Raw genomic sequence first — 12,340 nt, 5'->3', positions numbered from 1 at the left:
GAAACAGTGGAGACAGTGGTTGACTTGATTTTTCTGGGCTCCAAAATCACTGCAGATGTTGGTTGCAGCATATAATTAATAGATGTTTACACCTTGGAAGCAAAGTTGAGACTAATCTAGACAGCATATTGAAAAGCAGCGATGTTACTATGTCAACAAAGGTCCGTGTAGTCAAGGCTATGGTTTTTCCAGTGGTCATGTATGGATGTGAGATTTGGACTATAAAGAAAGCTGAGCCCTGAAGAATTGATGCTTTTGAACTGTGGTGTTGGAGAAGACTCTTGAGTGTCCCTTGGACTGAAAGGAGATGCAACCTGTCCATCCTAAATGAAATCAGTCCTGAATGTTCACTGGAAGGACTGATGCTGAAGCTGAAACACCAATACTTGGCCACCTGATGCAAAAAGCTTATTCATTTGAAAAGGTTCTGATGTTGGTAAAGATTGAAGGCAGGAGGAGAAGGGGATGACAGAGAATGAGACGGTTGAATGGCATCACCAACTCAAGGGACATGAATATGTGTGGACTCTGGGAGTTGGTTGTGGACAAAGAGGCCTTGTGTGCTGCTGTTCATGGACTCATAAGAGTTGAACATGACTGAGGAACTGAATTGAATTGAAGTTGTTGCATATAGTGTCAGAATTCTTTCCTTTTTTTCTTTTCTTTTCTTTTTCTTTTTTTTTTTTTTTGGTTTTGTTTTGATGGGCATGGTTTTTGTTTTTCCTTAGAAGATATTCCACTCTGAATGTAGAGTCATAAGTCTGAATTTTAAAGTCACTTAAGTAATGTATTGTTATACGTAGCTAGTCGACAACTTGATGCAATTAGATTTGTTAGTCTTTGTTCTCAATTTGTTCAGTTCAGTTCAGTCCTTCAGTTGTGTCTGTCTCTTTGCAACGCCACAGACAGCAACATGCCAGGTGTCCCTATGCATCACTCCCAGCGCTTTCTCAAGCTCATGTCCATCGACTTGGTGATGCTATCCAACCATCTCATCCTCTGTCTTCCACTTCTCCTCTTGCATTCCGTCTTTCCTAATATCAGGGTCTTTTCCAATGATTCAGCATGTTTAGTATGCAGTCAGTCTCTTTTAAAATCAACCAACATGTATTCAATTACTCTCTGTCCCCACTGCACTCCCAACTCTAGGCAGGAAACAAAAAACTGCAGAGACTGAAGGCTGATTCCAGCACATCGCTGTGGAGATATTGTTCCCACTTATTTTCTGGAAAATAAAATTAGATGCTAACATTAAAATCAGTAGCTTGTACATAAATATCCAAACTTCTGATTCTCTTGAAAACATGGCCAACTGGCCTGCTTTCCAGCACGAGTGAAGTGGAGGAAAGGCTGCTCCCATAGGTAAGGCCTGTGCTGGCCAGATTCCAACATGGCCACCTAGTCCTAGTATCATATCTCCTGCCTCCTGGGGCCATGAGTTTGTGAGAACTAGACTGCAAGCTCTCTTAAGATAAAGACTCCCTTTGTCTTGATCAACTTTGAATTTGAAGCCTTTAACCCAGAACCTAACACACAGTTTTTCCTTGTACAGTTGTTGGATGATATAAAACATCTTGTGGATGCATATGACATTTCTCCCAATACTGAAACCATGTAATGGAAATACTGGTCTACCCTAAATCTTTGATGCAGCCTGGCATCATAGGTGCCCCTATGTCTGCTATTAGACCCACTACCTAAAGCCAGTTGTATGTCCTTGGGCTGTCGCTGAAGTCTTCACTTTGCCTTTTGACAACTTATCATCCTAGCAATCTCCTCTCCCAAGAAGACAGCAATGCATATCTTATGAAGTGGCTAGGAAGATGACATGAAACCACACATGTCGAGCATGGCCTCCATTATCCATTTTCATGATGTTCTTAGCAGTTTTTTCTCCAAGTAGGTAAGGTTCTCCATCTTCTTAGATGTCCATGCAGATCAGTTTGATTTTCCAGCTAAGATTCAAGGAAGAGATTACAGTTCAATTCTCTGTATTCTGAAAAGCTTCAAAGTCCTTTCATCAAGGACATGGATGAAGGTAGTTTTTATCGAGACCTTTGTAGTTTTTTCAGATCTTTTAGTGGCCTGAAGGGGAAAACTAAGGTAGGTCAGAGCATATATAACTGGGGCTCCCGGTCACCACTACATGCTAAGAACTCAAACTTCCCTGAGTACTTGGAGGCAGGAGAGAAGCATGAAGTGGCTTGTGCTCTTTGGGCTGGTGGCCTTCTCAGAGTGCATAGTCAAGTAAGTATCGGGATTGTATGTCACATCATATTCCTTTATCGGATTTTTTTTTCATCTGATTATTCTTTCACCCATCAGGTTTAGAAGGGAATGGAATATTTCCCTAAGAGTCTTAAAGTTCAACTATTACTTATTGATAAGTAACTTGCTGTAGGAACTGTGGATCCCAAGGTCTTGGTGTAAATTTGGGTTGCATAACATTTGGGGTCCAGTCATGTCATGACCTGTTGAAAATGCAACTCCTTGCAACTGTTCAGTGCACAGTCTATGCAGATGTTGATCTGGTTCTGTGGAATAGCACTTTTCTAAATTTTGTTTAACATGTCCTCTTTTTTCCCTGTCAATTTCAGTGTGTATATGCCTATGTCTGCATCTCTGTATCACTGTCATTTGTCTCTCCATCACTTTGGAAGTCACTGGGAGTCTATTTCTCTTTGTTTTGTTTTCTTTTTAATTTTTAATTTGACTCTTACTTCCTTCTCAAGCCTCTGAATTTCCCTTCCTTGTTCCCTATATCTTGGATTCTTTCAAATCTCTCTTCTTTTTCAACTTGGAGAAAGATACACTATCTTATATCTGACAAGCAGTGTGACCACAGCCAACTCAGAAACCTCTTGCATTTCAAATTGCTCCGTTGTAAAAGACAATAAGAGTCCCCTTCTATCTCCTTCCTTGAGAGTCTTTGAGGAGGAATGAGTGGGATGACAACAGCAATGTTAATGGCTGTCATTGTTGAGACTTCCTTTTTACCAGGTGCCTTATATCCATCACTTCACTTATCCCCAAGATATTCTATTTGGAGGGTTTGTATTGTTACATTCCACCATTTTGCCAAAGGGGACACTGAGACACCACATGGTCATATGGCTTACCCAAGATTGCAGAAAAGAATCTGTATTCAAATCTATGTCTTTGCCATGGTATATGAATAAAACTCTGATAATAATCTGCTGCATAAAAATCATTAGAAAACACACAGGGCCATTAAAATGACAGTTATACATTAACACTAACAGTTAATTGTAGCATCTTCTTTGTTTTCTTTGTCAAATGCTCGGTCAAAGAGTACCTCTAAGGAGACTGAAGACCATGAGAAAAACCCTCAGTGGAAAAAACAAGCTGAACGATGTCTTGAAGGAGTATCCTTACAGACTGCCCCAGATTTCTTTTCGTGATTCAAATGTAACTATTGTCCCATTGAGAAACATGAGAGATGTGAGTATTTCGGGAGGATATTGCTCCACAGTGCCTGCTGGTTCTCTAGCTTAGCATGGAGTTCATCTGGAGTTGCTAGGAGGGATGTTGGGTTTGGGGTTCCTGCAGGAGGCTGAGACAATGGAAAACAGGGACCCCAGCCAGAGGAGAAGGCACTCTCATCCTCAATTGGTCTTTGTGACTGGGCCTGTCAATTACCAGGTGGCAGGTAAATATCCATTTCTGTGTCAAAAATGTGTCATTAGTTTGAGGGCAATTGTTCCTTCTGAACAAACTGAGCCAATCAGTTATTGATGAGAGTGAGCCATCACTGATCAAAAGGTAGAACCAACTGCAAAGCATTTGTGAATCCCCAGGTAGAGGAATTCAGTTTCCACAGATGCAAGAATGACAGCAGGAAAAAGTTACTGAACCTGTATTTTGTGTATGGTCATAAGAGTCTAACACAATGCTTATTGTTTTTAGATTAGAAAAGGGCTTATTTTGTCTTCAAGAATGCCCATAACAGCCTGAGAGATAGGCAAAGAAAAAATACATGTCAATTGAAAGGGTCACCAGCGTGGTGTTGATTGGATGTGGTCTGAGTTTAGAAGGAGTGGTTGGAGTTGATCAAGAAGGACCTCGTGGAGAAGGGGATGTGAAACTTGGTTTGAAGAGACTACAGAGCTCCTCAAATGAAGGCACCAGGACTTCCCTGAGTGTCCAGCAGTCCTGGAGGCCCAGTGATTATGCCTCTGGGCTTCCCATGAAGGAGGTACCACTTCAACGTCTGGTCATAGAGTTCATATCTTGCATACAATGTAGCACAGGAAAAATATATCAAATACAGATACCTCTGTGATCAAAGTCTGTGAGCTACACGGTGGTTAGAACGTATTCTCAAGATATATGATACCCAGAGGGAGGCATCAGTTTGGGAATAGAGGATAGCCAGTTCTGCACTAACCCACTCCCTCATTCTCCCTGTAGATATTCTACGTGGGTAACATCACCATTGGAACACCTCCTCAGGAATTCCAGGTTGTCTTTGACACAGCTTCATCTGACTTGTGGGTGCCCTCCATCTTTTGCAAGAGCTCAAGCTGTTGTGAGTACAGACACATCCTACCCGGACCATCTTTCACTTACCCTGCCGCCCTGTTTCCACCCTTGGAACATGATGACACCCATCTCTTGTGTCTGCAGCTACACGTGCTAGGTTCAGACATCGCCAGTCTTCCACCTTCCGGCGTGTCAATAAGACGTTCGGGATCCTGTATGGAGCTGGGAAAATGAAAGGAGTTGTTGTTCATGACACAGTTCGGGTAACAGTGTAACAAATGCTGAGTCAGGACTGGATATGAGGTGACCACTACTTACAAAACAGATTCAGGACCATCTGGCAAGACCCTTCCTAGTCTAACTCACATAAAATTTGGCCATCTTATCCACAGGGTCATGTCTCTGGAGTGGCAGTGCCCATGGTGACACACGAACAAACAAAATTAGCTAACCCAGAGAGTGGCTTGAGCTGTGGACTTGCAGCTCCTGTGCCATGAGCAGTTCAAGGTTCATTTGGCTCAGAGCGAGGAGGGATAAAAGCACCTACATTTATATTAACAGACTGTTCCAGCAACTTTCAGGTGATAACTGGTTTAATTCTGCAACAACCTCACAAAGCAGTTACTCTGATTAGGTCATGAGACATATGAGGTAACTGAGGACCAGACAGCAAGGGCATTGCTGAGAGCACACAGGTGATAAAAGGTGGAGTTAGGCTGGCTTTTTAGGCCTGAAGTTGCTGTGGGGTGTTTGGGGACAGGATGAAACAGATCTGGGGACCCTGGAGGCAGTCAAGGACTTCATGTATCAGGAGTGGGAAACTGGAGGCCTGAGAAATCAAGGGGCTTTATAAATGAGTTCTCACTCTAGAGAACCCTTGAGAGTCTAATAAATCTATGGCTTGCTTCCCCCAAAATACTTGAGTAGTTCCCCCCTCTCTCTTTCTCTTTCATACACACTCACAGAAATATACGCATATCCGCAAAAGTGAATTCCCCAGGCAGTAATTTCATAGAACCCTGCAAGCAAGATTGTGTTTTCGGCTACTGTCTTCCTGGACAGATGCAGAATGCATGGTACCTTACAGAAAATTCAGTCCATTCCTGTCACTAGGTCACAGTAATGCCAAAGAGAAGGCTATTTAGCTCGGAATTGTTTAGTCCATAAGGTGGCACCAATGGGACCTGTCCTGAATCTTGGTTGCCCCACCTGTACAGAAGCCATGAGGCCAATTTAACTCACTCAGGTGGTGTTTTTCAGAGGAGCAGATAATTTAGAATTCATAGCTTCTCTCAAATGGAACCCAAATTCCCCTTCTATGTTTCTCTACCCGTTTGTGGGCAACCAAAGACAGAGCCCAGCCTCAATTCTTCTCTGAGGATCTAATGGAAATACAGTCCAGCCCAGTCCTAGCCTCACTTCACGTATTTGTAAGTGGGAACACTCTTCTCTCCCACAGATTGGGGACCTTGTAAGTACTGACCAGCCATTTGGTCTAAGCATGGTGGAATCTGGTTTTGAGCACAGACAATTTGATGGTGTCTTGGGCTTGAACTACCCCAACCTATCCGTCTCCAAAACCATTCCCATCTTTGACAAGCTGACAAATGAAGGTGCCATTTCTGAGCCTGTTTTTGCCTTCTACTTGAGCAAGTAAGTCTGAGATGGACAATTCCTTTCTCCAAATTAGCTGTAAGATGCTTTCAGTTGCATAAAAATTATTGAACACTTGATAAAGAAGTATCCTGAGAGAAAAATATCCAAGGATAACTATGGCCCCAGGTCCCTACCTGGCTTCATCACTTGCTTTTATAAATAAAATTTTATTGGAACACGAACGTACTCCTGGGCTCAAGACCAGTAACTTGGTCTAGGGGGGTGAGATAGGAAGGAGGCAAAAGGAAGGCAACCAGAAACAATTTGGAGGAAAAAGCATTATGATTTGATTATGAATTTGTTAAGGAAGGAAGGAAAAGGATGGTGGATATCTTTCCTTCCTCATTAGCATTTAAAAGGGAGCCCAGGATCAGCTATCCAATTTGTGAAGCCAGTGAGAAATGAAAGTGTGGGACACAAAACTGTCGAACCCCTTTGTTCAAGAAATATTAGCCATTTATAAACAGGGAGTTCAGAGGTGGGGTCCTTTCTGAATGTGGGGTCCTTTGGACAGTGGAGGTCACAGGCCAGTGGAGCCAACTCTGGGTGACCTGAACCCACACCCTTAGAACCCCCAGGCCTTGATTGTCCTGAAAAATGACAAGGTGGACAAGGGAAAAGCCAAAACACTTCAGCACCCTCTCCTCTGAGAGTGTCTGAGCACTCAGGTCACTGAAGGTCCAAGGTGTCTTCAGAAGACATAGTGGGTGGAGCTCAGACAAGTGATTCAGCTTCTAACATCCTCTGTGCCACTCATGAGACAGCAACAGACCTCAGTCTGGATCTCTATCTCTCCTAGATGCCATTTCTGCATCTGCACATGGGGACCTTATTAGGGCCTTAATGGGTGGACCATCACAGCTCTCACACAGTGCTGTTGTTACTGTCCTCCAAGGATACTCCCCTCACTTCTCTCTACAGAGATGAGCAGGAGGGCAGTGTGGTGATGTTTGGTGGGGTGGACCACCGCTACTACAAGGAAGAGCTCAACTGGGTACCATTGGTCAAAGCAGGCGACTGGAGTGTACGTGTAGACCGGTAAGCCTCTCCCTCTGAGGGTCAGCCCCAGTGATGCTCCCACTAATGTACATGGACACAGGCAGACACACATAAATGCATTCTTAGACATACAGTCACACAGACATATAAACCACCAAAAACGACACAGATGGCCACACAGACACTTGGAAACATACAAGCAGGCACATATAAACCAACACAGAGACACATAAAAACATGCATCGCTAGTCAGAGACACACAAGCACACACAGAGACACATACAAACGCACATACAAACAAACACACAAGTACACAAATACACAAACAACCCGTGGGTTCATAATCCCCAGGCCTTCTGAGCAAGGCTTTAACCAGGGTCCTAAAATGGTCCAGAGAGGTCTGTGCAGCTGGGAGAGGGCTGCACCCACTGCCCTTCCGGGTGGGGGGAACATGTTTAGAGGACTCTACAGTATGGAGAACAGAGGATCAGGGAGAATTTGACTAGCCTGAACAGAGTTATGATAAGATGACCAACTGTCTAGGGCTACTTAGGACATAGGAAGTTCTCAGTACAGATAAATGTCATTTTAAAAACAGGGACAGTCCTGAGAAAATGGGGGAAACTGGTTTGCTTAGGGAGCAGCTACCCAGCAGTGGAAAGAGGTTGGCTGCAGTCTTAAGACGTGAAAGCAACTAATACAAAATGCACCACCATGTTCATGGGCACACAATGAGGCAGGGGCTATAACAGAGAATCAGGAATGTGGGATCCAGGAGTGACCTGAGGACAAGAGGCATAATTGACAGGATTCTGTGTGATACCCTCAGACAAAAGCTGACCTCTACTTTGGAGTTTTTGTGGGCTAGTCATGTATTTCCTGGCCAGAGTCTCAGGGTCTGAGCTGGTTGTAGGAACAGTGCTGGGAGACACTCTCTCCCAGAGGAGCCCCTCTCTCCCTCTACTATGAGAATCTGCTGCCCCTGCGAATCTCCATCTTCACTCTGTGTGTGACCCATTATTTGTTCCCCACCAGATAGAGCTCTCTGGAGATTTCTTATTGTTTTCTCAGTCTTCATTCAATCATTGAAAAGAAAAGTATTGGGCATCTACTGTGTGCCAGGCACCTTAGGGAGGCAAGGAGAATAAAACTCGCCCTCACATTTAAGAAGGCAGATGTACATGAAGTGACTCGCCCAGATAGTGAATTGTGATTTTGGTACATGCTAGACATGAGGAGGAGAAGGCAATGGCAACCCACTAAAGTACTTTGCCTGGAAAATCCCAGGGATGGCAGAGCCTGGTGGGCTGCTCTCTATGAGGTCACAAAGAGTCGGACATGACTGAAGTGATTTAGCAGCAGCACCAGCAACAACAGTGAGGAGGAAGTGTCTACAGAGAGCGACCAAGACAGGAGACTGATAAACACTAGAGGAAAGACTACAATACAATTAAGGTGGAATCAGGAAGATGAGAAGAAATTTGCTAGTGAAAGGGAAGTGGAGTCTTCTAGGAAGGAAGACAGCTTGTGTCAAGGTACAAAAGATCTTGGTGTATTCAAGTACTACATTTGAGGATATCAGGAAAAGAGCTGTGTTGAGAGCAAAGTAAAAGAGAGCAAGAGACAAAGTGCTGTTTAGGAGACAGTCAGGAAGGGGACAATTCTGGGGAGACTCAGAGTGACCTTGATGCCCGCTTTCTTCCATTGTCTCTCAGCATCACCATGAGAGGAGAGGTTATTGCTTGTGCTGATGGCTGCACGGCCCTTTTGGACACCGGGTCATCACTTATCCAAGGCCCAGGAAGACTGGTCGATAACGTACAGAACCTGATAGGCACCATGCCACAGGGATCCACGGTGAAGGCTCACGCCCCTGGGTCACTCCCTGTTTCCACACACAACAAGGATCTCCATAGCCAACCTCTCACCCTCTCTCTCTAACAGCACTACGTTCCATGTTCTGTGGTCAATATTCTGCCCCCTATTATCTTCACCATCAATGGCATCAACTACCCAGTGCCAGGTCGAGCCTACATCCTCAAGGTGAGGGGACAATACTGAGGGTTGGTTCTCAAACTGGAGCTTGCAGGAACCCTTGGGCTGCTGCTGGGAGGAGGGCACCCTCTGGAGGCCATGTCACACCATTTCAGATGCTGCTGATCCCTGTGGCTGGGCCAGTGCCTCCCACAGTACCAATCACTTGTGAGTAAAGGGCTGTTTGGGACACTGATTTTCCTGAAATAAATGTGGAGATACCACACCATATGGCATGGTGGGAGTCAGGGATAGGGGAACATTAAGGTCCTTAGTCCTAAAAGAGCTTGAATTCAATCTTAACCCTTAGGTGCATGAACATGAAATTCAGCTCTAGTAGTCCCTGAAATAGGCCATGTTACAAGGAGAATGGCGGGGGACAGTCCAAGTGTGAAGTCCCAACATAAATTAACAGTCTGCCTTACATCTCAAGATATTTCTGGTTTGAATGATAAATTACATGGTCAGCCTAGTCCTCGGTTCCATCTTCCCATTGCTCTGAACTGGTGCCTCCTTTGTCAGTTGGGGTACCCGAACATGACCGCTCAGTGGGGAGGTTGGATACTAAGGTGAATAAAGGGTGAACAGTGACTGCTCAGCCCTGGCACAGGGTGGAGGTTTCATGTCAGCTCCCTGAGAGAGTTCAGAGCAGGCTGATGGACTCAAAGAAGGCTTTGAAGAAGAGAGGGAATTTCAGGAATTCTAAAATGACAAACTCTTTGAGGCATTTTGAGGGTTGCTTAGTTCTAGGCAAAAGTGCACTGGATTCTATGCAAATGACATCTCAAGGTACTCTGCACTAAGGCACTTGGGACTTACTAGGGGTGATGAGGTCTACAGACTGACCAGTGGGAATGGGGAACCAGAGTACGTTACCCACCCAACCCTGGAGTGGTCAAACAGGGTGAGTGTGGGCCGAAGGAGGCTTCTCAGAGTTCCTGAGTTAAGGGTTTAAGAAAGTGTTGTGGGCACTGCTCTATTTAAGATGGATAAGCAACATCGAGTTACTTTGTAGCACAGGGAACTCCACTCAGTTATATGACAGCCTGGATGGGAGAGGTGTCTTAGGGACAAGGATACTCAGACACATACGGTTGAGTCCCTTTGCTGTCTACCTGAAACTCAGAATATTGTTAATCAGGTATACTCCAATACAAAATAAAGTTTGTTTGTTTTTTTTTATAAAGTACAGATTGTGGGGATGTAGGAGGAGAACCAGCATTCTCTGCAGAGAAAATAAGGAGCAGGAGTCAGAAGGAAAGAATCAGGGAATGAGGAGAGCTATGGACACACTTTTTCTTTTTGAAATAAATTATATTGAAGTGTGTCTAATCTTCAGTGCACAAGATTTGCTGCACAAAAATGTGACTCAGCTATACTCATAAAAATATTTTTTTTCTTATTATTTTTCATATGGTATATCACTGAATATTGAATATAGTTCCTGATGCTCTACAATAGGACTTTGTTGTTTTTCATTCCTCTGTTTCCCCAACTCCCAGTCCTCCATCCACCACACCCTTCCTCATGACAACCTGATGTCTTGGCCCTCTTTGGTTCTGGATGAACTCTCATATCGCCTGCTGCTGAGAAAACCCCTTGATACTTACCGAAAGAGGGAAATAAAAAAAAAATTTTGCTGGGTCTGGATATTGGGGGGAGTCACCGGTAAGGGCTCATGCTGACTGGTGTGTTTCTCTGACTTCCCAAGGATTCTAGAGGCCGCTGTTATACCAACTTTAAAAAGAAAACTCTGAGGACATCTACAGAGTCCTGGGTCCTGGGTGAACCCTTCCTGAGGCTGTATTTCTCGGTTTTTGATCGAGGAAATGACAGGATTGGCCTGGCACCAGCAGTGTAAATGCTTGGAGAGGTTCAGGAATCAGTAAGGCCATTCCTAACACACACATACTCACACTTTGAGCACTCCTGCCCAGGATGCTGGTGAACTGTATTTGGTGTTTTGTACACACTATTCTCAGTAAAGAATAAAGGGTTTCACTCTTAATGGTGCTGAAAGAAATGTTGCTTCTGTTTGTGTCTGGAAGTGAAGGATCTAGAACCAAGTCTGAATCAAAATTGAGAAGATCCCTATTCCAACTAGCTTCAAGGAAAGGGTAGACTCATTGAAATGATTCTGGGAATCTAGGATACAAGACTCAGAGCAAATACAAAGATCTGAGTGACTGGAGCCAAAAATCAGAAGTCATCAAATCTCTCTCACCCTCGCTATTTCCCTTCTACTTTGATGGTCTTAGCCTGGCAAATTTTTCCTTAAGGCTTCTACACCTAGTTAGGGAGTTCAAGCTACCTGCCCTAGGGTTTTAAATCCTGAAGGCATCACCTAGTAAGGAAAAAAGATTGCAGACATCAGAGTTAAAGGGTGTTCTCTGAATCACCCACCTCATTTCACATGTACAGCCCTAGATTAGCCATCCTGGCAGGGACATAGGGTCTTATGACTGGCTTCACATGGTCTTTGGCCCTGACTCAGCAGCACACGTGATTGCTAATTTCCTTCAGAATTACATTACTGAAGCTGGGGAGAGGCAGGCCCCAAGGATAGTGACTGGGGGATGGTCTAGGCCATGGAAGAGTTTGTGATGAACCACCAACCCCACCACCTCTTCATTCAGAAGGGTAATGAAATAGACTCTCTTCATCCCATCTCAGATGAACTTATCACTGGGCTTCTCCTTCAGTGGATGTTGGGTGAGGTATTTCATGCAGAGCTGATTCCCTCTTCTTCCCACATCCCAGTCACCAGCTCTCTGTCACATATGACTGCTCTGTCCTTTCCAGTCCTACATGGTAAGTGGTGGCCCCAGTGGATCCCTGAGCCATCCCCCTCCTCTAGGGCCCAGAATACCCCTTCCTTGGCCTCCAGTGCTGTTGGGGAGAATGCAACGCATGTATCATGGAACCCAGGGTACACAGAGCATTCAGACTTTGTGAGCTTCCTCCAGGAGTGGAGCTACAAACTGTTTGCTTGGAGCTACCATGATTAGGCTCTTTTGCAGTGGAAGAATCCATTCTTTCCACCTGGAGGCCCTCAGTAGATGCCTCAGCTGAGTCAGCAGGGGTCACAGTTTGATTTTCTTTCAGATTTACTGGTTTGATCTCCTTGTTGTATACATCAAATGGCCAA

At 44.5% G+C, this 12,340-nt stretch overlaps 1 protein-coding gene across 1 annotated transcript; it reads left to right on the top strand.

Annotated features, from left to right (window-relative positions):
* On the top strand, positions 2,195-11,053 carry PAG-3 (pregnancy-associated glycoprotein-3). The gene is given in 9 exon segments (NM_001285554.1): positions 2,195-2,247; positions 3,312-3,462; positions 4,432-4,549; positions 4,648-4,766; positions 5,963-6,156; positions 7,081-7,197; positions 8,874-9,015; positions 9,103-9,201; positions 10,904-11,053. Coding segments are annotated over 9 exon segments (1,143 nt in total).

This window comes from Capra hircus, chromosome 29, assembly GCF_001704415.2.
Source record: "Capra hircus breed San Clemente chromosome 29, ASM170441v1, whole genome shotgun sequence".
NCBI classification, from domain to species: domain Eukaryota; kingdom Metazoa; phylum Chordata; class Mammalia; order Artiodactyla; family Bovidae; genus Capra; species Capra hircus.
This window is presented reverse-complemented; position numbering and strand designations above follow the sequence as displayed.